Source organism: Hyperoodon ampullatus, assembly GCF_949752795.1.
Source record: "Hyperoodon ampullatus genome assembly, chromosome: 7".
Taxonomy (NCBI): Eukaryota; Metazoa; Chordata; class Mammalia; order Artiodactyla; family Ziphiidae; genus Hyperoodon; species Hyperoodon ampullatus.
The window spans coordinates 95,430,888-95,458,534 of record NC_136920.1 but is presented as its reverse complement, the minus strand read 5'-3'; the positions used below and the strand labels follow the sequence as shown (position 1 = coordinate 95,458,534).

Sequence of the window (27,647 nt, the reverse complement as noted above, 5' to 3'; positions counted from 1 at the left end):
TTAAGTACTGCTCACATACTACATTACTTAGGAAGACTGTATTCAAGTGAACCGCATTTATGGATTCGCCAATAAGATCACAACTTCAACAGAGATACTTCCTGTTTACTGTCATTTATGCCAAGAGGTACTGCATCCTTTATTGCTAATTATATATCGTGGAACATCAAATTTCCCCCAGGAAAGAGGACCTTGATTTCCTTTCTTTAAACATTATGCTCACTTTGCTATTTTGTCGGGTACACACATGCTTGTTAAGGTTTCTCATCTTCTACAGGCTCGCTGTGGTATTCTGCCACATACAGGCTCTTGTCAATGTTACTTGGGATAGGTTTGATTTCTGTTCCCAGCTGCTCCTCAATACTTTTCAGGTTGAAGCGATCATCATATGTGATCAAGTTGATGGCTAAGCCAAGATGACCAAAGCGACCTAACAAAAACCAATTTTAATTAATAAAACAGTTAAATATGGGAATCAATGTGCAAGCACTAGTCTATAAGTGGCAAATCCATACAGGATTTATGTTTTTGTTCAGTGCCATTCTGAGTATATGGACCCATACACACATTACAACTTCAGGTTTCACAGCCTAAAGTAGTACTTCTATTTTACCTTTTTCAAATGAAAACACGGGTGCTCATTTCTGTCAAAAATTGCCAGAATATACATACTAAACAGTAGAAAACAGTTAGAAAAGTGAGGTTCTCATTTGTGAATCTTAAATTAAGCATAAAGTTATTGTAACTTTTTAAAATAAATGTTCTGGAAGAATTAGAAATTAATTTGATACATCAAACAACTAAATTAGTTTTAATTCACTGTTCTAACTGCTACCACACTCTACAAAGGAACAAAATTTAGTGATTAAACTTCTCAAACAACTTCCACGAAGAACATCTCCTTCCTTTTCCTCACCTGATCTTCCAATACGATGGAGATAGGTCTCTGCCAGCTTTGGGAAGTCAAAGTTTATTACCACATTCACAGCTTGTATATCAATACCTCGGGTAAACAAATCTTAAAAAAAACAAAACAAACACAAAACTCCATTATATCCTTCAATTTGGTGCCATAATACTCTTTAACATATATTTCTAATGTAACCTAAGCTTCATTCACTTCATCAGTAATTCAAAAGCATTTGCAAATTACTGGCATTATCTGTCATGCACATTACCATAAGCAGCTTTCTGCTCAACAAGTTACCTTTTCCCAGTCCTGTAACAAAGTTTTTAAAAAAATGGTCTAAAGTGACTGTGCAAATCAAGGATGACTGATAAGCTATACACTCATAAATGAGTCTCAGGAGTATAACTTTCTTCAGTCTATTTCTGAGTATTTAATCCAAGGTTAACAGAGAATTATTTTTAAAAATTTTGTTGTATAACGTAGAATACTTCTAAAAAGACATAATCCTCTAGCAGTAATTATTTATGCTTTGTTTAGAATTCATTCATCCCCTTCTGCTAAATGATTTATAACAGGTCTGAGGTAAGCTAATATGCAAGGCTATCCCTTCTAATTCTTTACTAGTCCCACAATTATTATGCTAATTTAGACTTTGAAAAATACAGGTAGAAATAACTATTATAGGCTAATAACTAGGTTTCCCTGCATCTATCAGCTCCACACTTCAAAATAATTCATGGTCAAATACTTCTAAAATACTGCTTTGAATTTGTAACTCGTTATTTTAAATTGCCTCCAGATAAAATTTAAAACTGATATTCAAGGTCCTCCACTCTATACTCTGGTCCTAACATACTTCTCTAACACGCCTCAAACCTTCCTCTCCACCAAACTTGTCCACTATACTTCTTTTTTTTTTTTTTTTTTTTTTTGCGGTATGTGGGCCTCTCACTGTTGTGGCCTCTCCCGTTGCAGAGCACAGGCTCCGGACATGCAGGCTCAGCGGCCATGGCTCACGGGCCCAGTCGCTCCGCAGCATGTGGGATCTTCCCGGACCGGGGCATGAACCCGTGTTCCCTGCATCGGCAGGCGGGCTCTCAACCACTGCGCCACCAGGGAAGCCCCACTATACTTCTTTAAACGTATCTCCTTAGCCATCTATGGATTACTTTTTATACCAGTCCCCTAACTTAAAATCCCTTCTTCTGCAAGTCTGAAACTCACCTATAGCTTAAATCACAATTTCATCTCTTCTCCGATCACCTCAGCTAGTCACCTTCCCTCTCTTAGGAAAATTTAGGATCATTTACTGTACATACCTCACACTTGCAAATTACCTTTACTCCCTTCTAGATCCAGCCCAATGCCTGTTTTTGTAAATAAAGTTTTACTGCCATGTGGCCATGCCCATTTGTTTATATACTGCCACAAGTTTATAACTTGTAACAGAACATGTGGTGTGCAAAGTCTAAGGTATTTACTGTATGACACTTCACAAAAAAGTCTGTAGGCCCTACCTTAGGTTCTTAATGTTATCTTTTTATCTCTGATTAAACAACTACTCCTTGAAGAGAGGAGTGGTACTTTGTATATATTTATTTATACATTTTATACATAAATGTTATTCAGTACTTATTTAATGACATATTACCCACTGTTCTGAAAAATCAGAAAGAAGCAAGCATCGGCACTTCAAAAACTTATCTGGGGCTTCCCTGGTGGTGCCGTGGTTGAGGATCTGCCTGCCAATGCAGGGGACACGGGTTCGAGCCCTGGTCTGGGAAGATCCCACATGCCGCCGAGCAACTAGGCCCGTGAGCCACAACTACTGAGCCTGCGCGTCTGGAACCTGTGCTCCGCAACGAGAGGCCGCGACAGTGAGAGGCCCGCGCACCGCGATGAAGAGTGGCCCCTGCTCACCGCAACTAGAGAAAGCCCTCGCACAGAAACGAAGACCCAACACAGCCAAAAATAAATTTAAAAAAAACTTATCTGAAGGCAGCCTTGCAAGTAATGCTTAAAAATAAAACCATGTAACCACAGCAGTAATTCATATCAATGTGTGAGTTCTATAAGTACTAAGAACTCTTTCTAGAAAACAAAAAAGTATTTTTCATTCTCAAATAAGGAAATGGTTAATGGCAAATGGCACCTTCTGTTTGTCTATACAGTTGACCCTTGAACAACTCAGGGGTTGGGGTCTCAGTTGAAAATCTGCATATAACTTTGCAGTTGGCCTTCAGAACCCACACGGTTCTTTATTTATCTGTGTGTATACCTCAAAAATTAAAAAAAAAAAAAAATCCAGGTTCTTCCCTCTATCCAGAAGCCTAGTTTAGATTATTAATCTAGTATCAATACTAAGACTATATTTCCAGTGTAGAGATGGGAGGCTACTGAATCCATTTGTTTTGTCTGCTCTGACTGTCCACCTGCCCCGCCCCAGTTTGTTTTTCTTCACAGTGAAATATACCAAAACATAAACTGGTCTGATTCTGGCAAAAAACCCCAAAAAGGCCATGATAAACACTTCTAAAACATAGTTTCTTAACATAATTCATTTTGTGTATGCTATATATAATTCATTCCTGTATGCTAAAACTATTCAGAAAATACACAAACCCCAAAACTGGTTTAAAAGGCAGAGATGAGCTATGAGTGCCACAACAAGTCTTCTGCAGTTTCAGGTATAGAACCTAATTTCAAAAGTTAACTACAGCTCATTCTCAACTTCAGAAATTCTAGAAATGATAGTAGAGCGAGCTGGACTATGTCACAGGCCTCACTGCGTGATACGATAGAGAAAGAGCAAAACTAAGAAGAAAAACTATGCATAAACGAAACAAAATACTTACCAGTGCAAACAAGATTGCGGCATAAGCCATTTCGGAAGTCATGAAATACACGATTCCGATGTTCCTAGGAACAAAGTAATGCATTTGATTTGATTAAAACTCACACAAGCCCCCAAACTGCCATTTTTTTCTCCTACCCAAAGTTCTTTATACCCAAATTATTTTTTACATGAATGAGAAAGGAGCCAAATTCAATACACATAAATTAAAAACAAAACGTGAAAATAATTAACCATAAATTAGTTTCCCATGGGAATTAATATGAATACGTGTGTATATGTTGCTTATTATCTCAATTCTTAAAGGTATTTTTCGGGCTTCCCTGGTGGCGCAGTGGTTGACAGTCCGCCTGCCGATGCAGGGGACGTGGGTTTGTGCCCTGGTCTGGGAAAATCCCACATGCCACGGAGCGGCTAGGCCCGTGAACCATGGCCGCTCAGCCTGTGCGTCCGGAGCCTGTGCTCCACAACAGGCGAGGCCACAACAGTGAGAGGCCTGCGTACCGCAAAAAAAAAATAAAAAAATAAAAATAAAAAAAAAATGTATTTTTCTTTTTTGCTGGAGTGGATTTTTAGTGAGAATTTTCACCATACTTCTAAAATATTTCAAACAAAAGATGCCAAAAGTTTGGCTTGACCAAAACATCTACTATTTACCTTTTCAGTTATTATATACAAAAGCTAAAAATAACTACTTTCCAATTAAAAAACAAAAATGAAAATATACACTGACTCTAGCAAAAGCAATAAATCTAGCATCTGGCAAACTGGTCTTTCTTTTCAACACAATGTTCTTCCATTCTGAAATATCCTCTTCAATTTAATACATTCATTTCCTGTAATAATTTTAATATTAGGGGCCTACATGAAGGTATCTGATCCACGACACTAAGCTTCTTTGAAAACCATATGTGAGTTAAGTTCTTAACCCGTTAGCCTACAGAAACTGCTTTCTTATGAAATTTCACGTCAGCACAAACACAAAATGTTGTCTTGTGATAGTTTTGAATTTATTTCCTGTTGAATTAAGTGCTGAAATATAGACTGCATCCTTTTCTAAAGGCAAATAGTAAAAACAGATGTACCTGAGGAGGTACACAGAAAAATCAGAACCTTCTGCAATGATGGAAATGTTCTGTATCTGTACTTTCTAAAACTGTGACTGCTAGTCACATGTAATGCGGCACTTCAAACGTGGTTAGCGTGACTGAAGAACTAAATTTTATTTTTTTAACATCTTTATTGGAGTATAATTGCTTTACATTGTTGTGTTAGTTGCTGCTGTATAACAAAGTGAATCAGCTATATATATACATATATCCCCGTATCCCCTCCCTCTTGCATCTCCCTCCCACCCTCCCTATCCCACCCCTCTCGGTGGTCACAAAGCACAAGCTGATGTCCCTGTGCTACGCGGCTGCTTCCCACCAGCTATCTATTTTACATTTGGTAGTGTGTATGTCAGTGCTACTCTCTCATTTCATCTCAGCTTACCCTCCCCATGTCCTAGAGTCCATTCTCTACGTCTAGGTCTTTATTCCTGTCCTGCCCCTAGGTTCTTCAGAATCTTTTTTTTTTTTTTTTTTTTTAGATTCCATATATATGTGTTAGCATATGGTATTTTTCTCTTTCTGACTTACTTAACTCTGTATGACAGACTCTCAGTCCATCCACCTCACTACAAATAACTCAATTTCGTTTCTTTTTATGGCTGAGTAATATTCCATTGTATATATGTGCCACATCTTCTTTATCCATTCACCTGTTGATGGACACTTAGGGTGCTTCCATGTCCTGGATATTGTAAATAGTGCTGCAATGAACACTGTGGTGCACGATTCTTTTTGAATTATAGTTTTCTCATGGTATATGCCCAGTAGTAGGATTGCTGGGTCATATGGTACTTCTATTTTTAGTTTCTTAAGGAACCTCTACACTGTTCTCCATAGTGGCTGTATCCATTTAAATTCCCACCAACAGTGCAAGAGGGTTCCCTTTTCTCCACACCCTCTCCAGCATTTATTGTTTGTAGATTTTTTGATGATGGCCATTCTGACTGGTGTGAGGTGATACCTCATTGTGGTTTTGGTTTGCATTTCTCTAATGATTAGTGATGTTGAACATCCTTTCATGTGTTGTTGGCCATCTGTATATCTTCTTTGGAGAAATGTCTATTTAGGTCTTCTGCCCATTTTTGGATTGGGTTTTTGTTTTTTTTGATATTGAGCTGCATGAGCTGCTTGTATATTTTGGAGATTAACCCTTCGTCAGTTGCTTCATTTGCAAATATTTTCTCCCATTCTGAGGGTTGTCTTTTCATCTTGTTTATGGTTCCCTTTGCTGTGCAAAAGCTTTTAAGTTTCATTAGATCCCATTTGTTTATTTTTATTTCCATTTCTCTAGGAGGTGGGTCAAAAAGGATCTTGCTGTGATTTATGTCACAGAGTGTTCTGCCTATGTTTTCCTCTAAGAATTTTATAGTGTCTGGCCTTACATTTAGGTCTTTAATCCATTTTGAGTTTATTTTTGTGTACGGTGTTAGGAAGTGTTCTACTTTCATTCTTTTGCATGTAGCTGTCCAGTTTTCCCAGCATCACTCATTGAGGAGGCTGTCTTTTCTCCACTGTATATTCTTGCCTCCTTTATCAAAGATAAGGTGACCATATGTGAGTGGGTTTATCTGTGGGCTTTCTATACTGCTCCATTCATCTATATTTCTGTTTTTGTGCCAGTACCATACTGTCTTGATTACTGTAGCTTCGTAGTATAGTCTGAAGTCCGGAAGCCTGATTCCTCCAGCTCCGTTTTTCTTTCTCAAGATTGCTTTGGCTATTCGGGGTCTTTTGTGTTTCCATACAAATTGTGAAATTTTTTGTTCTAGTTCTGTGAAAAATGCCATTGGTAGTTTGATAGGGATTGCACTGAATCTAAATTTTAAATATTGTTTAATTTTAACTTATTTATTTAAATTTTAACTCTTTTAAATTGCCACATGTGGCTAGTGATTACTGTATTAAATACTAGCCCAAATCTAAGAATATGGGGAAGGAAGGGAATAAAATCTCACATTTCTATTATGCTTGGCAACTTACAAACTATTCATTCATACATAATCTCAATCTTCCTGACAACCTTGTGAGGTAAGAATATGTACTATTACCCCTGTTTGTAGTTAGAAAACCTAACCTCAGAGAGGTTAAAATGAATGGTCCTTTGCCTAAGGAATAATTTATTCTCAAACTCAGGGCATTTGGAAGAGCATTAAAACAAAACAAAATCCAAGAAATACTAAGAAAAACGTTTTTTAAAAAATCTATACAAGTTCAAGTTTTATACTCACCTGCCTCATTTTAGCATGGATATAGAAGCAAGAATAACCCAGTTGAGAAATCTTCTTGGCTAGCAATTCAACTCTCTGAGAGGAGTTACAGAAAATGATCGACTGGTTTATCTGAAGCTGAGCACAGGAGGAAAACAAAACAAAAGATGACATTAGGAAGGAAAACAAAAACCTTCATTAACTTTGCCAAATCTTGAAAATATCATCTAAGACTTAGAATCTCATGATACAAGAGAGATGCAAAACTGTAAAAATTTTAAGTACTATTCATTTACATAGTAGTTGAAGATAATTTTTATTGTAGAGTAAGTTTTATTGTAGCAGAGTATTTTTCATAAGGGCCGCATAGTTGCCAACAGGAGTAAAACACAGCCAATTCTCATTACTTGAGGTAGTTATGTCCTATACAGTTACTGGAAACACTGAATTACTGAATATAGGACCACTGCTTCCAGGGGAAATACAGGGTTAGGTTCCTGTGAGGAACACTTAACTTCTTCATCAACGGGTCAACAGATAACCTTGTTTTATGTGTGTTACTGTTTGTTTGTTTTTTTTTTCCCCGCCACACAGCTTGCAGGATCCTAGTTCCCTGACCTGGGATCAAACCCATGCCCTCTGCAGTGGAGGCGCGGAGTCCTAACCACTGGACCACCAAGGAATTTGGCTTAAACAGTGTTACTGTTTAAAGACACCTTATTTACTCATGGCCCACAGCTCTGTAACTCATGCCTTTATGAAGTTTATCTAATACGTTATCTCTGCAAGGCACATCAGTCTTCTTGTACTTAGGAGTGCTGGACAACACTTCAGCACTATGCCTAGGGGCCATTTAAAAGAGTGAAATCAACAGAAAAGCACAGAAATGTGGGAAATGTGGCACTAAATAGACTGTGAAAAGGGTGTTCATTTATAGTATGAGCTGAAACAAGAAAGCAGGGGGAAACCGCATGAGGTCTCAAATTTTTCACGTATGTCTGCAAATGACCTCAAGAGCACCTGAGTACTGACTTCGGGGTGACAAGGAAATTTTGGCAAGTAGGCGAATTTGCAAAAACAGAATCTGCCTACAACGGAACAATTATAATTACTGAGAATAATGAGGATTATCTGTAATTAAGGTCAAATTATTTTAGAATCAAATTAGAAGTGCCTGTGACTTGACAATCATACAGTATCAGCTTCAGATCAACAACTCAAACTACCTTTAGGAAAAACAAAGGAATTTTTTTTTACATTGAAAATGCTGAGAGGGACTTCCCTGGTTGTCCAGTGGTTAAGACTCCGTGCTCCCAGTGCAGGGTGCCCGGGTTTGATCCCTGGTCAGGGAACTAGATCCCGCATGCCGCAACTAAGAGCCCACATGCTGCAACTTAAAAGATCCTGCATGCCACAACTAAGACCCGGAGCAGCCAAATAAATAAGTATTAAAAAAAAAAAAAAAGAAAAGAAAAAGAAAATGGTGAGAAAACTGATACAACTGTTTGTTTTACTGAGGTTAAGTAGTAAGTAACGGACAACATTCAGCCGCTAAGGCCTAACAGACTTACCCTGGAGAAAAGTGTGTTGAGGCAGTGTACTTTTTGGCGCTCAGTTACATATGCGTAGTACTGGGTTACTCCCTTCAAAGTTAGTTCCTCCATCAGGTTAATCTCATAGGGTTTCTGCAAATGGGAATTCTGAAAAAAAGAAGAGTCTCATATTTAAATGAAAGCAGAGTCTATTTCTTAAACTCAGAATATATCCTCATACATTTCTGCCTGATAAACTCTTACTTTAAGGGATGCAGCCCTCTTTAAAACGTTATTATCTGTCATGGAAGAAGTAAATTACCACAAAATGGGAGATATAACATTCAGATATACAGCTAAGTTACTATTTTGTACTTTAAATATAGAATTATGCTGTAATCAATTTATTTAGCATCAATGGCTATGTCAGTCTGACACCAAAAGCTAAGTGAACAAATAAGAATCAAATTACTTTTGTATCTTAAAAAAATCAGTTAACTTATGCAAAACAAACCTTAATTGATCAGCTGAAGAAAAAGCCCAAAACTTGAAATCAGTGTAATATAGACTAGTAGTAAGATGTAATTATGGATAAAGATATGGACAACAGGATAGTACTGCTTCCAAGTACAGGTTTATACTCACCATGAACTTCTGTACACTAAGAGGGAAAGTAGCAGAATATAATAAAATCTGTCTGTTTTTAGGTAGCGTGAGAATAATATCCTCCATTATCTGCACAAAATCCTGTGACAGCAACTTATCTGCCTGCAGTACAAAGAGAAGACGATCTTAAACACAATGAAATAATGTCTAAGGTCTTTGGTTAATAAGGCATCATCCAGCAAGTTCATGGAATGCTCCTGGTTGTAAACAGTAAGTCCTCTACAACACTGCATAGTCCAAAGGCACCAAGACACATTACCAGTGATTCAGAAGGGGAAAAGTCTGTAATACTCATCTTCCAAGGAAAAAAAGTCCTAGACAGATATAATCCTTGTTCCCATAACAAAATTTTAATGTGACTTCCATTACAGAGACATTATGGTATAGTGGTTAAAAGTACAGGTTGCAGAGTCAAACTACCTGGGTTTAAAACTTGTCTCCTTCGCTTATTAGCTATGTTGGGAGGTTTATTAACCACTCACTATTTCAGTTTCCACAATTTAAAAATTAAGATGTCTTCTTACTGTAGTAACTACTTTATAGGATACCTACCTTATAGGATTCTTGCAAAAATTAAATGAAAAAAACATGTAAAGCACTTAGTGCTAGCACGCAGTAAGTAACTAATAAATGTGCTCTCTCATTACTCAAAGATAAAAACTTGTTCTGAATTAGATCATGACGAAACTGCTCTAGTAATCTAAAACACAGACCAAACAGGAAAATAACTTTAAAAATATCAACACTGATTTCATATATGTATAAAACACTGCTAGGTCCTAAGGATGCAGAGCTGAATAAGTTCTTAAAAGGCACTTATAACCTGGTGAGATAACACATTATAACAGAGACGAAAAACCAAACAATACAAAGTTGTGTGTTAAATGAGGGGTTAGAGACATTACATGCTTCTTAAGATGAATCACAGAATGGAAAGAGACTTAGAATGAACTTGGCTTTGAGATTATTCAACAACTTCTCTTACTGAAAAATAAAAACCTGGCTTTACTAAGAAAAAGACACAAGGCTGATTTAGTCCTATAAATTCCTATCATCTATTGTTTTTAAAGGGTAAAACATGTTTTATAAGCAAATTACTTTGAACCGACAAGAGTCACGCATTTATTAAAAGGTCACAGGGACTTCCCTGGTGGCAGAGTGATTAAGAATTTGCCTGCCAATGCAGGGGACATGGGGTCGAGCTCTGGTCTGGGAAGATCCCACAAGCCGCAGAGCAACTAAGCCCATGTGCCACAACTACTGAGCCTGCGTGCCACAACTACTGAAACCCGTGTGCCTAGAGCCTGTGTTCTGCAACAAGAGAAGCCACCGCACTGAGAAGCCCACCCACCGCAACGAAAAGGAGCCCCCGCCCGCCACAACTAGAGAAAGCCTGCGCGCAGCAATGAAGACCCAATGCAGCCAAAAATTAAAAAATAAAATAAAATAAAATAAAAGCTCATAAACACAAAGAGGTTATGCTTCATTCACTGGCAGTTATGAACAAAGCCAGAGTACTACAGAATAGTATGTTTCCAAATGAAGAGACATTACCTCATCCAACACTATCATCTGGACATGATCAACTTTTGCTACTCCTTTCTTGATAAGATCCAGGATTCTCCCAGGGGTAGCTATCACGACATGCACTACACAAGATTAGAAAACATATTTTCGTTAATTTTAGCTGGGGCAAAAAAGATATAGTAAAGGTTTGTATCATATATTTTATCAGAAGTACTGCTGTAGAGGTAGGAATAATACAAAGAGGCAAAGAGGTGTTTTAGAATATGGATTTTCATTTCATCTTTGGTTGGCTAGAGAATACCTGTTAGTTTCACTGCTACATGGGGGTGGGGCTACAACTTCCCAAATCACCTGCTCCAAATAAGGGGCACACTTCCTTGTCTTGGGGCAACCCCCAAGGAAAAACAAAAGGTATGCCAAGCTTCTGATACAGTAGCTTGCCTTTAATCTAGATCAATGATCTTCCGAAGACTGTAATAAGGATCAAATAAAATAATCATTTTAAATAACAGGACAGCACAAATAATATAGTAATTAAACTAATCAAATGATAATCATATAAAATTTTGACTAAAATTCTATGTATAATTTTATATAAGTGGATTTCATTCTTGCTGTTTTCTTTTTTCACTAAATAATGTATCATGGAGAACTCTTCATTAAAAAATGAATACAGGTCAGCTTCACTCTTTAATGGCCGTGTGGAATTCCCTTCAGACTATACCCAATGTATTTTAGCCAAACTCCCCTGACATTCAGGTTGCTCCAATTTTTTCATTACTACAAACCATGCTGTAGTAAACAACCTTGCATTTGTCCAATTATTTCTTCGAAAAAAGATTCTTAAAAATATACATTTATAATTTTGAAATATAACGCCAAATTGCCCACCAGAGATTATATCAATTTATACCCCCATGTTGCAAGACAGCCAATTTCTCCACAAACTCACATTACTGGTTACTAATTAGCCTTGCCAATCTGAATTAACCTTGTCAATCAGATAGGTACAATATCACTTTACTGTTTTTATGTGCAATTTAAAAAATTACTAGTAAGGCTGAATATTCTTTCAATTACTAAAACAATTTGTTTTTCTGCTTGAATGAAATGGTCATTTCCTTTATTCATTTTTCTACTGCAATGTTTGTTTCTTATTAATTTAAAAAACAATTTTAATAAGTTACTGAAAGGAAACACCTGTATGTGGAATTCCAGAGAGCCAGCCACCTTACATCAATCATTTCCTACCTGTATCATCAAGCCTCATTATGTCATCCCGTAAATTGGTTCCTCCTGTGGTTGCCATCACTTTAGCCCCTCCCATGTGTTTGCTGACCTGGATGCAAATTTGACTGACCTGTAGAGCAAGTTCTCTAGTGGGAACAATCACCATTGCTGGAAAATAATAAATAACAGAGAAAACAGAAAAAAAACAGCATATATTAAGAGTTTAAGAAGCTACAGAAATACTTTCCCTTGTAATTAAGACACTCAAATGAATAAATTTCCTTAAAAAAAAAAAGAGAGAGAACCTATTATAGTGTTCCAGGTTTAGACTCTTCCTCAGTAACAATGCTATACAATTCTTGTACTCTTCTTAGTTACAAACCCTTAAAGGGTTCTTTGTCAATTATTAGCCCAAAGTTCATTAATATTTTAGTAAGAGATTCACTAGTCAAAATACCCAAATAAGAAACTCTTGCCGCCCAGTTCTATTTATATCATACGAAAGTAACAGAGAGATGGCAGAAATAATAATTATAGGTCAAGAAAGCTGGGGAAAAAAACAGCTGAAAATTTAAGAAAAAGCTTCAGAGATGAAAACTTAACTCTATTAGCTTACTCTGGGTACAGTTATGGAAATTTGTTTCTTCTTTACTGCCTAACCTCTTAAAATCCCCAAACCACAAGGCTTAAAGAGAAAAAGTTCATGTTTCTACAAGGAACTCTGCAGACACACAGCTGTCACAAGAAACATTTCAGTTCCATAGCTTGTAAGTATCTATGTCAAATAATTTAACTTCTCAAGATCTTAGCTTTTCCTGTCTATAGGACAATAATCTTATTTTGCCTATCTCACTGGAATGTTGTCATAGCTGTGTAATATGTAAAAGAACTTTGAAAACTAGAAATCTCTTTAAAAAGTTAGGAATCATTTTTACAAGACAACCAGGCCAAAAACCGTGAAAAGGATAAATACGAATTCCAGATTATTTAAGTTCTGACTAAAAAAAAGATGGTACTAGCTCCAAGACTTAAATCGCCATTTACAGTTTAAACAAACAACTAACCTTGTATATTGTCCTTCTTCAGGTCTAGCCGTTCAAGTAAGGGAATGAGGTAGGCACCGCTCTTGCCTGTTCCGTTTTTTGCTCTAGCTAAAATATCCCTACCAGATAAAGCAATGGGAATGCTCTCCTCCTAGAAGAGATAAGACAATGCAAATTACTTGTGAATAAAAACAGTACATAAGCAAATTCTTCTCTAAAACACACTGAAAGTATACACAGCTCTTTGGTATTATTTTGAAGTATTTTACAAGAATAAGTAGAGACCAAATAAATTAGCAGGACCAGTCCACATCACCATCAGTATCAACTGACATTTACCAGAACTGCTTATAAAACACATACTCAAGTAATAAAAAAAACTGTATATGTAAGTCTGCATGTGCAAATGTGTTGTCTAAGGAAGCTGAGCATCAACAACCAAGACGAGTAACTTGGGCTAACGTCATGAATACATAGAGGAAAAAAAGCAAAGGACATTTCACAATTAAAAACTGGAGGAAAAGACAGCACAAACAATATTCAAAGGAAAGACTGTAATAAGATATTCTGAGACTAGTAAACCAATTTGACCACAATGAAAAATTGTAGGTTGGACAATTTATCCCTACACAAAACAGGAATCAGCTGGAAAAGTTTAACCTCGGGTCCTATTTGATTTTTTTTTTAAATCGTATTACATATGTCCAATGTCTGTCTCACAGCCAACTTCTGTCCTGAGATGTGCTCAACTGGAGTCTCAACTCTATTCCAGTTATCTTGATCCAAGGTCACATTACCAAGGCTGACTTCTCGTTTTCATATTTGGCTTAGTTTGTCATATGTGTTTTGCAGAAGATAATATTTCTTATTAGGACAAATTTCCTAGACAATAGCAAAGGATTCCTAACAATTACTAAATATTAAATACACATATATGGAGAGAAATTTAAAAAGTAAAACAGGTATAAACAGAAAGGAAGCAGAACATTTCGATTTCTAAAACTAAACATTTTAATTTCTAAAACTAGAAAATTAGGAAAATAAATTAGGAAAAGAGATTCACAATCACTAAAATAATTAGCTCTTTCTGTGCTTGAGCTAATGACCAAAACAAGTCTCTCTAGCACTTTAAAACTGTTACTGAAGGACTTCCCTGGTGGCGCCGTGGTTAGGAATCCGCCTGCCAATGCAGGGGACACGGGTTTGAGCCCTGGGCCGGGAAAATCCCACATGCCTCGGAGGAACTAAGCCTGTGTGCCACAACTATTGAGCCTGTGCTCTAGAGTCCATGAGCCACAACTACTGAGCCCTCATGCCACAACTACTGAGCCCCAACTACTGAGCCCTCGTGCCACAACTACTGAAGCCCACGCGCCTAGAGCCCAGGCTCCGCAACAGGAGAAGCCACTGCAATGAGAAGCCTGCACACCACAATGAAGAGCAGCCCCCGCTCGCTGCGACCCAACGCAGCCAAAAAAACAAAAAAACACACCGTTACTGAAGAAATATCTAAATCATTAGCATCACGACTTTCATTTCCCACCATGACTCTTATTCTAGAACCCCAATCACACGGGTTAGATGGGTTCCACATGGTCAGAATAACTAACATAGCTGCCAGAACAACTGCGAAAATGATTCAGTGACAATACTCTATTATCTTGTTCCTACAGCCAGCATTAAACAGTCTGCTTATTATGTATGGTAAAGCAGGTCAAAAAAGAAAACCTTGGTTTTGACCCTTTGGTCTTAATCTCTTCCCTCCTACTTTGAGTCAACTCTATTAATCTTTTGTTGTCCTGAAGGCCCATTATCCCCATACGTTCATTCTCTTCTATGGTTTTTAAACAGGCTACCTGCATACTACTCAGTTCTACAGCAGAAAAAAAGGCTAGGTAGTCTCCCAGTGACTTCCTGAATCAGGTTCTTTAAAAGGATAAGACTTCTGGAAACCATAAACAAGACGAAAAGACAACCCTCAGAATGGGAGAAAATATTTGCAAATGAAGCAACTGACAAAGATTAATCTCCAAAATATACAAGCAGCTCACACAGCTCAATATCAAAAAGACAAACAACCCAATCCAAAAATGGGCAGAAGACCTAAATAGACATTTCTCCAAAGAAGACATAAACATGGCCAACAAACACATGAAAGGATGCTCAACATCACTATTAGAGAAATGCAAATCAAAACTACAATGAGGTATCACCTCACACCGGTCAGAATGGCCATCATCAAAAAAATCTACAAACAATAAATGCTGGAGAGGGTGTGGAGAAAAGGGAACCCTCTTGCACTGTTGGTGGGAATATAAATTGATACAGCCACTATGGAGAACAGTATGGAGGTTCCTTAGAAAACTAAAAATAGAACTACAATATGACCCAACAATCCCACTACTGGGCATATACCCAGAGAAAACCATAATTCAAAAAAAAAACACATGCACCCCAATGTTCACAGCAGCATTATTTACAATAGCCAGGATATGGAAGTAAGCTAAATGTCCATCAACAGAGAAATGGATAAAGAAGATGTGGTACATATATACAATGGAATATTACTCAGCCATAAGGAGGAACGAAATTGGGTCATTTGTAGAGACACGGATGAATTGAGAGTCATACAGAGTGAAGTCAGAAAGAGAAAAGCAAATGTCGTATAGTAACGCGTATATATATATATATATATGGAATCTAGAAAAATGGTATACATGATCTTATTTGCAAAGCAGAAAGAGGTTTGGACGTAGAGAACAAATGTATGGATACCAAGGGGGAAAGGGGTGGGGAGGGAGGGACTGGGATTGACACATATACATTATTGAAACTATGTACAAAATAGACAACTGATGGGAACGTACTGTATAGCACAGGGAACTCTACCTAATGCACTGTGGTAACCTAAATGGGAGGGAAGTCCAAAAGGGAGGGGATACCTGTATGTGTATGGCTGATTCATTTTGTTGTGCAGTGGAGGCTAACACAGCATAGTAAAGCAACCATACTCCAATAAAAATTAATAATAATAAAAAAAGATAAGACTTCTGAATGAAGTAAGACAGGGCAGAATTAGACTGGGGGTATCCTAATTCCTATTTGGGGTTTATCTTTTGACTTAAAGGCCATTCATTGACTTCTATTCCTCTACTCTGACAGGACTTATGCTCTACAGAAACTGTTTAAGGATAGGACTTTAACAAAGTAAGCTAGTCTGTAAGTTAAGATGCACTGTATTTCATCTCATATGGTGATCATTATGATTAGCAGTCAGGAAATCCAGTATGTCTACACCGTCTCTTACCACTGTTTGATAGGAAGATTAAGTAATATGAAGCAAGAGAATTCAAGTCCGACTCAGACAGCTTTGAAACCCAAGAGGAAGTCATGGGGAGCTGCCAGGGAGAAGAGAAAGGAGGAAGCTAAATAATTTTAAAAAACTTACTGTGATGGACACTATGCTTAGATACTTAACGTTAATTATATCCTTTCAAGTTAGGTACGTTTTGTTTTACAACTGACAAATGGATCCTCAGACTGTTTTACCGAAGGTCACAAAGCAAGAAATGCTAGAACCAGGATTTGAACTTCGGTTTGCAAACAGAGAAATCGGTACCTCATATACCACTAAGTACAATGTACAGCCATTTTGGAAAACAGTCTGGCAGTTCCTCAAAAGGTTAAAGAGTTACCATATGAACCAGCAATTCTACTCCTAGGTATATACCCAAGAGAAATGAAAATATCTCCACACAAAAATTCGTACACCAGTGTTCAAAGGAGCATTATTCATTAACAGCTAACAGTGGAAACAACCCTACAACTGAAGAATGGATAAACCAATGTGGTATACCTATACAGTGGAATATTATTCAACAATAAAAAGGAATGGAGTACTGACACATGCTCCAATACGGATGAGCCCTAAAAACATGCTAAGTCAAAAAAGCCAGTCACAAAAGAGCATATATTGTATGATTCCATTTACGTGAAATTGTCCAGAATAAGCCAATCCATACAGACAGAAAGTACATTAGTGGTTGCTTAGAGCTAGGGGAAGATGAAGGGTGATTACTAAAGAAGTTTCTTTTTGGGGTGATGAAAAAATGTTCTAAAACTGACTGTTTTAGTTGGGTGACTGCACAACTGTGAATATACTAAAAAACAATGAATTGTATACTTAAAATGTGTGAATTGTGTGATTTATACCCTAAGGCCACCAAAAACAAAACAAAGCAACCAAAAACAAAAACAAAACCCACCAAAAACCAAAAAAAACAACACAAAAACCAGAAACAACCCCATGACCTTAAGGTCTGATTCTGCCACTTTAGCTCTCCAAGGTCCATGTTCCACTGTAAGGTCTAGGGACTGAGCCAGTATGTATTTATTGTGTTTTTATAACCCTACTATCCATTTCCCTTTCTTAGCAGCACCCTAACCTTCCTTTTGAGGAATTACATCCTCCCCACCCCAATGGATAGTCTAGCCAACTTCCTCAGCTAAATGGAGGACAATGACTGAAGTCAGGCTGGCTGAATGCTCCCCTTCTAAGAACTCAAATTGCTATAGCGCATCCTATAACAATTTACAGCTTCCTGTGCCCTTTAGGGTTGCCTTGGTTCTTGGCCAATGCCAAGTGTGTTTCTCGAGACTTCTCCCTCATCTTGTGAATTCCTGATATTCAATAAATTTCCTTTTGCTTAATTAAGTTAACCCAAGTTGGTCTCTGTTGCCTACAACCAAAGAATGGGATACCTTCCAATTTCCTAGTACTGAGAGGCATTTTACAAAACTATAGTGCCTGAAAAGGCTCCAAATGGCCCAGCTAGCTGCTTTTAGAGTAGCTGCTTCTTTTTACTTCCTAGGACCAGTTGAATTTAAGAACCTTAATTTCAGGGGAAAAAAATATGGGTACTGTGGAGGAGGTAAGCAATGGTTAAGACATCTACTGCTACCCAGAAAAAAAGGAGACGGAAGATAGTAATTTCAAAAAGAACATCTCCAGCTTAAGGAACACACCCCAATTTTACCATAGTAACCAATGAAGACATGCATTTAAAGACTTTGAGAATATAGGAAAATAATTCTTTGGGCAATAAATCCATGTTAGCAGGAGGAATGAATTACAAAAGGATTAAGAATGCTCTAATTCTTAACTATAAATTTAATAAACGACCAATTAGACTTGGTTAACAAAATAATTTCTCAAAATAATTTGAGATTCCTGACTTGATATGAAATCTGGTTGCCAAAAGAAGCAACTTCCATGTTTCCCTCAATAATGAACTACTTGCCATTCCATCATCTTCTTACCTAAAAAGCCTTCAAAAGTTGTGCCTAAGGTCTGGAAGCAGCAAGAGCTGTCACCAATCATCCCCAAGTTAATACAAGGTTTCTCAATGTTAAGCAGAATAAGACAGACTCTTAGGTCCTCCAAAGAAGTCTCTATTCCTGTAAAGCTAGGCCTCAGAATGGCATGGTTATGCTACTGAGCACAGCATTCAGACCTAGAACTAGAATCACAGATGGCTGTACCAAAGATGTGTGGAAGCAATCTGTAGTATATCTGGTTCCAGCCTGTCAGTGTAAAATTATATTGTCTCAAAAGATTTTAAGTGCCTCATTTTCCAATAATCTTATAGCCAAAGTGCAACTAAGTCAGATCTCTTAAAAAAGATTCAAATGCATATGACACCCATCTGATCAAGAGGATTTTATATCTGGAGAGAAAAAAAAATGCCTGGATAAAACTGTAAAACTAAGTACTATAAAGACAATAGACACGTTTTAGGAAAAGAAAAAAAACAACAAAAAAAAAGTGAGGAGAGAAGGTAGACAAGAAGAGAATAGAAGAATGCCAGTCACAAGGTTGGATTTTACTAAAGGACTTCTAGATTTCTTTTGGTTCTAAAGTCCTAGTATTTATGGTTTGTTACACTGAATGATTCTAAGAAGCATGTTATCTTGTGTTTTCCATGGATTCTCAGGCAAAACAATAGTGCAGGAAAAAGCAATGTGAATGATAGTCTCAGGTATATAGAATAATACTTTATATTCATACTCTGCTTGCTATTTCAAAATACACCTTCGAGCATTGTGGATTCAGTTCTAGATCAGCGCAATCAAGTGAGGCACACAAATTTTGTTTCCCAGTGCATATAAAAGTTATGTTTACACTATACTATAGTCTATTAAGTGTGCAGTAGTATTGTGTAAAAAAACAATATACACACCTTAATTTAAAAAATAATAACCAGGGCCTCCCTGGTGGCGCAGTGGTTGAGAGTCCGCCTGCCGATGCAGGGGATACGGGTTCGTGCCCCGATCCGGGAGGATCCCATATGCCGCGGAGCGGCTGGGCCCGTGAGCCATGGCCGCTGAGCCTGTGCGTCCGGAGCCTGTGCTCCGCAACGGGAGAGGCCACAACAGTGAGAGGCCCGCGTACCGCAAAAAAAAAAAAAAAAAAAAAAAAAAAAAAAAATAATAACCATCATCTAACAACACAGGGTTGCCACAAACCTTCGATTTGTTTACAAAAAACAAACAATAAAAACCCAAACGCAGTATCTGCAAAATACAGTAAAGCAAAGCACCGTAAAACGAGGTATGCCTGTACACGACCTTCGATCCTCACAATAAAAACTCTGTGAGGGAGATCATTTCTACTTTACAGAAAAAGCTAGATGGTAGACTGGCTAAGTGGCTGGAGAGTTAATTATCTATATGCTATACCAAACTGAGAATGCACATAACAAAGTGAATTTTAAAATTTAATACAAAGGTATGAAACAGGAGTCAGCAAGGGTCCGTTAAGAATTAACTCTGCTAGGGCTTTCCTCGTGGCGCAGTGGTTGGGAATCCGCCTGCCAGTGCAGGGGACACGGGTTCGAGCCCTGGTCTGGGAGGATCCCACATGCCATGGAGCGGCTGGGCCCGTGGGCCACAACTACTGAGCCTGCGCATCTGGAGCCTGCGCTCCGCAACAAGAGAGGCCGCAATAGTGAGAGGCCCGCGCACCATGATGAGGAGTGGCCCCGGCTCGCCGCAACTGGAGAAAGCCCTCGCACAGAAACGAAGACCCAGCGCAGCCAAAAATAAATAAATAAATTAATTAATTTAAAAAAAAAAAAAAAAAGAATTAACTCTGCTAAATGAACCCATCTCCTTTTTTGATAAACTACTACATAAAATAAAACCCCATAACACTTATTGGGCATTTGTCACCTACTAGCCACTGCAGTAAGGATACTAACATGAATTACCTCACTTCATCTTTACAACAACCCCACGGTATACACTATTATATCAATTTTATAGGTCAGAAAGCAGAGGCTTCGAGACATTTAAATAATCTCCTTAGAAAGGAGTGGAGTTGGGACTCAACCCACGCAGCCTCACCGCAAAGACAGTGCTCTCAAACACTTCTCTAGACTAAGTTCGCTTACAGATATCCATTAACCATAATTCCAACAAAGCAATACAACTTAGGGCCTATTTCCTGCCATGCACCTTGCTAAGTACTAGAGATACAAAGTTGAATGATACAGTAGAAGTTGAATGATACAGTAGAAAAGTGCCCATGTTTCACTCCTATAGATAAAATAGATTAACATGAACTATATTATGGAAAAGTAGATTCCTAAATATTTTTGATAGCTGCACTCAAATTGCCTGATGACGTATAACTTTATCTTGATACTTTCTCTAACCACAACAAACTCCTTTCAGTTTGTCCACAAAGGCACACTCTCATCCCCAGGCAATCACCATTCCAGTGTTCCCCACCTGGAACATGGATCACTGCTTCCAGGTTGTTCCATCTTCCCTAGTAGCTACATATATGTGCCCATTACATTACACTGAAATTACCTGTACAATAAGCTGTCCTTTCCACCAGACTCTGAGTGCAGGAACACTATTTATCTTGTTCATCATAACACCCTCAGGGTCTAACACTTTCTAGGTCACTTGATACGTGTTTGTTCAATGAAAAAGTACTCAGTGATGTCACAGAGTTTGTCCTGAGTACAGCTTGGATTCAACAGCTTCAATTTATGTGAAAACAACAAACACATTTATCAAATCTGTACATGTATAACGCATGTTTAGGTATACAGGCATGTATGTGTATACATACATATATTTCCTTGCTCTTTTCACTGAAAGAGTGCACCTAGTGCTTAGATCTTGGTCCCTAATACTACTCCCCACTAACTGGAATCAGAGTTCCTTGGAGAAATAGCTGATTCTGAGGCTGGGGAAGGGTAGCTCTACAGATAAGCTTGATATCATGATATACCAAAAAAAAAGGAAGTGCTCAAGAAAAACGAAGGGGGAAGGGAAGGGTGAATAGGTGGAGCACAGAGGTCAGTGAAACTACTCTGTATGATACTATAATGGTGGATACATGTCATTATACATATGTTCAAACCCATAGAATGTACAATACCAAGAATGAACCCTAATGCAAACTATGGACTTTGGGTGATAATGTGTCAACACAGGTTCATCAGTTGTAACAAATATTGCTCTTGTGGGGAATGCTGATAATGGGGGAGGCTATGCATCAGTGGGGGCGGGGATTTATGAAAAATCTCTTTTGCTCAATTGCTATGAACTTAAAACTGCTTTATAAAATAGTCTATCAGAGGAAAAAAATGAAAGAGGCACATTACAAACACAAAGGAACCGGCCTGAAGGAGCTCACACTGGCCAAATATGGGACAATTCGAGCACAAAAATACCATTAAAGGGACTTCTCTGGTGGCACAGTGGTTAAGAGTCTGCCTGCCCATGCCGCAGAGCAACTAAGCCCATGCGCCACAACTACTGAGCCTGCACTCTAGAGCCTGTGTACCACAACTACTGAAGCCTGTGCGCCTAGAGCCTGTGCTCCGCAATGAGAGGCCACCACAATGAGAAACCCGTGCACCGCAATGAAGAGTAGCCTCCCCTCACCACAACTAGAGAAAGCCCGTGCACAGCAACGAAGACCCAACGCAGCCAAAAATAAAAAATAAATAAATTTATATATATATTAAAAAATACCATTAAAAAAAAAAAGTAATTCATGAGTCCACACTGATAATATATAGATACATAAGGAGGAGTTAGGGGTAGTATATCTGCATTGCCTTAAAATGCTCCCCAAAGACTGTTTATTAGTTTTAAGGTGGTGGTGGGGAGCAATAATTATACAGTAGAAAAATCAAGACACCACTTCGAAAGGGTAATCAAAATTAAAATCACCCTTGAGGAACAGATGAACACTATACCTCCAAATGTGACTTCTGCAGTATTCTGGCTAAGAATGCATAACTTGAATCTAATCACATGGAAATATGAGACAAACCCAAAATGAGGAATGTTCTACTGGAGGAAAAAAAAAAAAGGGGGCCATATTTTTAACATGTCAATGTCATAAAAGACAAAAAAAGAATAGGGAAATGCTCACTACTACAAGAGATGTAACCATTATATGCAATACCTGATCCTAGGATGGGTCCTGTACGGAAGAGAAAAAAAATGCTTTAAGACAAAATCTGGGGGCCAATTAAAAATAACACTATAAATGACAGATGAGATAGAAATATTGCATTAAAGTTAAATTGACTGAACATAACTGTACTATGATTATTCAAGAGACTATCCCTATTCTTAGGAAATACACACTGAAATATTTAGAAATAAAGGGCCATGATTTTGTAACTTTCCATTTAAAGGTTCAGAAAGTGTGTATGCCTGTGTGTACATATATATATGTGTGTGTATACAAACTGGAGAGAATTGTTGTTTCACTGTATCATTCCCGCAGATCAAAAAGTGTGTAACGCTTAACTCATAACATTATACATATGATAAAAAAGGGGAAACATACCTGAATAGGAGATGGCTTTTCCCAGCCCATTTCAAAAATTCCCATCAGCAACTCCCGTTTCAAACAGTAATCTTCAAACTCATTTCCTTTTGTGGAGGTCACATCCTGGTCAAACAAAAACAGACAAACGACATCAGAAGAATGAGGTACAACTGGGTTTCTTTGGTAATTAGCATGCTTAATAAAGGGTTTGAGAGACTAATTCTTTACCCCATTTAAAATATAAATATATGCATATTAGTTCTGTCTTGATCTATAGTTCAACTGAAAAATAACCACTCTCTTTAACACACACAAGCCATTTAAAAACTATGTTTTGGGGAAAGACCAGCCACCCTGTGGTCATTTTTCTCTAAGGACTGATGGAATACTGTTATTTCTATATAAGTATCAAACCACAAGATATGAAGTCAAACCCTAGCTCCACCATGCACTGCCTACAAATATCCTAGTCTAAACCAGGGTTTCTCAAGTCCAGCACTATTGACATTTCGGCCAGAAAATTCTTTGCTGTAAGGGGCTGCTCTGTAGCATCCCTTCAGCTGTGATAACCAAAAATGTCTCCAGCTATTGCTAAATGCTTCATAGGGGACAAAAACTGCCCTTGGTTGAAAACACTGGGCTAAGAGAACTAACCTCTCAACTTCAGTTTTCTCATCCACAAAATGTGGACAATACCTACCCTGAAACTTACTGTGCTGATGGAAACAAGAGAATTTTGAGAAAATGCCTTGAAAACCATAAAAGCATCCCACAAGAGATAAGATATATATATGCATAAACACAATATTTAATATATAAATTATATATTAAATACTGTATACATAGTAATTATTGTATTGTATACTGTATATTAAATATTACATTATATATTACAATAATGTGTATACATACACATTATTACTAATTCCTCCAAATAGTGGAAATTTTGGGCAACTCATCATACATGAGTTATACAATTTCAACCACTTCGACTTACTTAAGAGTAAACACAGTGCCTGTTATCATTAAATAACTACTTCACTTTTAGAGCTTCCACATAATTTTTCCACTTGAATGTTACAACCAACTTACCGAAGTTTTGATTCTTAGATCCTTTGGAGGGAGTTTTAAAGTCTTTTTCCAGTCATCACCAGGTCTAGAGAGAATACAGTAAAATTGAAGCAACAGAATTCACAGCATTAGTATTCTAAAATACAAAGATAAGTCATCTCGATTATAATTCTAAAAAGCACACTAAGTTTAATATATTGCCGTTTACTTAAGAATACAGGTAACAAAAGAGATAAACAATTTTAAAAAAACTGTTTTCTTACAAAGCACAACAATCTAGGGAGAATTTTAAAAAATCAAGAATAGAAGGGAGTAAGGTATCCATCCTCTTAAGAGAAGCAGAGTTGTATACAGTCCAACCATTTTCAAAACTAGTAACCCATATGTTTTGTTTGACCTATATAGTGTGTGTTTTAATTTAAATTAGTGGCCAACATTAAAAAATTAGGAGATTTTGTGTAAAAGTCCAGATTCTGGATTTTCTTGAAAAAACCTGAAGCTTTAGCAACACTGGTTCCAAATTTCTGCATGGCAACAGTTTGATAGAGCTTAGTAAATAGAGTTTAAAATCAAGTGGTTGACGCCTTTTAATAGGGCAAGTACCCTCTCATCTGGCAGTCCCCTATAGGCATCTGAGTTTGTAACTCTTGGTGACTAGTAAAAGGCAAGGAATCTATAAAGTTTCAGACGAGTTCAAGCCCTGACTCTTCTACATATTAGTTCTATGACCTTGGAACAGTTACTTTTCTAAACCTCCATTCTCTCATATATAAAATGGGATAAAAATTACATAAAATAATTTCTATAAAGCACTCAGCACAGTGCCTGGCAAAAGAAGAACTCGATATTAGCTGTTAGTAAACATCTCTCTTAATCTTTTTTACTGGGGATGCCTGAAACCATGAAAGAAAATAACGAAAACGTAATAAAAAATTTTCTTTTTGGTCAGGTAAGAACTTCAAATAATATAATACCCAAAGCATCTAACAGAAAAAAGACTGTCAATAAAGCAGACAATTGCTTTCAACTGTGTCTTTAAAATAAATAAGCTTTCACTGATTTAACTGTAACAACTCATATAATTAGAGCACCCCAAACATCTCAAGAGTCTTGATTTAGAAAGATAAGCATATTATTTTACTTAAACCTAGGTCCCACATAATCCAATATACTGTAACACAGGGAACTATCTGCTACCAATCCAAGGGTACTAAAGCCTTTCACCCCAGTCTATACCATAGCAAAGTTTGGTATAAACAAAAATGTCAATTGAACATCCTAGTAAGCCAGCTTGCCACATTGCCAAATTCACTAAATAGTGGATAAAAATGCGGGAAGATACAACGCAAAATCTGCCTACAAAAAAAATTTATAATCTTAGGAGGTTAAATTTTTTTTTTGCGGTATGCAGGCCTCTCACTGTTGTGGCCTCTCCCGCTGCGGAGCACAGGCTCCAGACGCGCAGACTCAGCGGCCATGGCTCACGGGCCCAGCCACTCCGCGGCATGTGGGATCTTCCCGGACCGGGGCACGAACCCGTGTCCCCTGCATCGGCAGGCAGACTCTCAACCACTGCACCACCAGGGAAGCCCAAAAAAAATTTTTAATGAGAAAATAAGTGATAGAGATTGGTATTAGAAGAGCTCTGAGCCATGGGATCTAGAAGTCTTCATAGAAGAGATGACATTTAAACTGAGATTTAAAGATCCACAGAATTGAAAAGAAACCATTAATCCTAGGAAAAGCAAAAAAAAAAAAAAAAAAAAAAAGGTAAAATCCACTGTTGTCTCAAATCTGAGTTCAAGTAGAAAATACTCTCAAAATGAAATAATGAGGGCTTCCCTGGTGGCGCAGTGGTTGAGAGTCCGCCTGCCGATGCAGGGGACACAGGTTCGTGCCCCGGTCCGGGAAGATCCCACTTGCCACAGAGCGGCTGGGCCCGTGAGCCATGGCCGCTGAGCCTGCGCGTCTGGAGCCTGTGCTCCCCAACGGGAGAGGCCACAACAGTGAGAGGCCCGCGTACCGCAAAAAAAAAAAAAAAGAAATAATGTAGCTTTATGTTTCTATCATTAAGGATTAAAAATAGCCTAAATATTGCTAGCCTATTCATATTTTTTCAAGACAAACTGCAATTTAGAAAATATTCTTGATTACTATACTAATTAAAATATTCATCTCAAAAATAATAGAGGGCTTCCCTGGTGGCGCAGTGGTTGGGAGTCCGCCTGCCGATGCGGGGGGGGGGGGGGGGGGGGGCGGGGGCGGGTTCGTGACCCGGTCCGGGAGGATCCCACATGCCGCGGAGTGGCTGGGCGCGTGGGCCGTGGCCGCTGGGCCTGCGCGTCCGGGGCCTGTGCTCCGCGGCGGGAGGGGCCGCGGCGGTGAGAGGCCCGCATACCGCAAAAAAAAAAAAAAAAAACACTTAAAAAAATAAATAATAATAGAATATGCATTAATGTCAATTCTCCCAGTGACCAAACCAATTCTGTTGGAAGTTAGGGCTATTTTTCTTTAGTAAGTACTTTTTTAAGCATGGAAAAGATCTAGGTTGTAATAAAACACAAGCTTTGGTTCCTTGAAAGAGTTTTATCATCTTATGAAGATTTCTAGAGGTTAAATCAACTTACATGGCTAGATTTTTAACAAAGACAAATCTCAAATGGGTCAAGATTCTTGAATGTTAATTTTCTATTAACTGATTCTTTGGAGTCAGTTACCACTCAAATACCTTAAAGTGTACACTTAAAGATGATAGCCTACACACTTTCAAATTTAAAAGAAAAAATATTCCATAGTAAGATGAGGCTCTTACGTTTTTAAAAGTCGTCAAAGGGGTATGGGACTATTCAGAGATGTGTTTACAAGAGTTCAAAATCCTGAGTTCCCTATGACATAAACTGCTTGTTATTTTGTGTGTGTGTGTAAAAGGAGGAGAAAGTGTATTTGAAAAGTAAATAAATAGGGCAGAAAAGCGAAGTGTCATAAACTAAAAAAAAGTTATGGATAAATTTTCTATGAGTATGCTTGAAGTTCAGAAGGCTGGGCAAGTCTTTAAATTTAAAATGTGAAATTGGCTATAACTGCCATTCAAACTAGGATAAGGTCAACTTCTAACACTAGGGAAAAAGCCATACTGGCAAAAAGAAGATGAAGCTGAGTTCATTATGAAAGCCAGAAATGTTTCAAAAAATTATACAAAATTAATATATATTAATCTGTGCCTGTCTGTTAGTTACTTAATAAACCTGAATTAGTTATGAAAGAAACACATTTTTCTATTGCAAATACCTGCTGGCCATAAAACAAAGTCATCTGTCCTCTATTTGCAATCAAAATGGTTAAACTAAGGTATACACAAAGTAGTCAACAACTAACAAAATAAATCTCCTTTGGTCCCCCAAGTGTGTTTATTATTTATTCTAACACTTACTTAATAGTGGTGGTCATACTCTGTGCTTGCTGCTGAGTGCCATTATTGATTGTGTTGGTGTTTTTCAGCTGGTTCATCTGTTGCTGTGTCTGTGTGCCCCCTCCTCCGGGGCCACCACTGGGCTTCACAGGGCCCCTCAGCTGACCATTTTGACTGGACAGACCCATTATAACAGGGTTCTCTGTTCTGGCCGTGCTCAT

The 27,647-nt window shown here is 37.9% G+C and overlaps 1 protein-coding gene across 5 annotated transcripts; it reads right to left on the bottom strand.

Annotated features, from left to right (window-relative positions):
• Positions 1 to 254: 254 nt before the first annotated feature.
• Positions 255 to 27,647, bottom strand: DDX6 (DEAD-box helicase 6; the record flags this gene model as incomplete). 5 transcript variants are annotated; one of them, XM_079708366.1, is made up of 12 exons in its annotated part: positions 255 to 430; positions 917 to 1,018; positions 3,766 to 3,829; positions 7,105 to 7,221; positions 8,655 to 8,783; positions 9,261 to 9,383; positions 10,836 to 10,930; positions 12,060 to 12,206; positions 13,103 to 13,232; positions 22,965 to 23,069; positions 24,039 to 24,102; positions 27,448 to 27,647. In XM_079708366.1, 12 exons carry the CDS (start codon positions 27,645 to 27,647, stop codon positions 255 to 257), a joined length of 1,452 nt encoding a protein of 483 aa, XP_079564492.1. The 5 variants fall into 5 exon arrangements, with proteins under 5 accessions (XP_079564492.1, XP_079564493.1, XP_079564494.1 ...); XM_079708367.1 differs by having other exon boundaries at positions 13,103 to 13,229; XM_079708368.1 differs by lacking the exon at positions 8,655 to 8,783.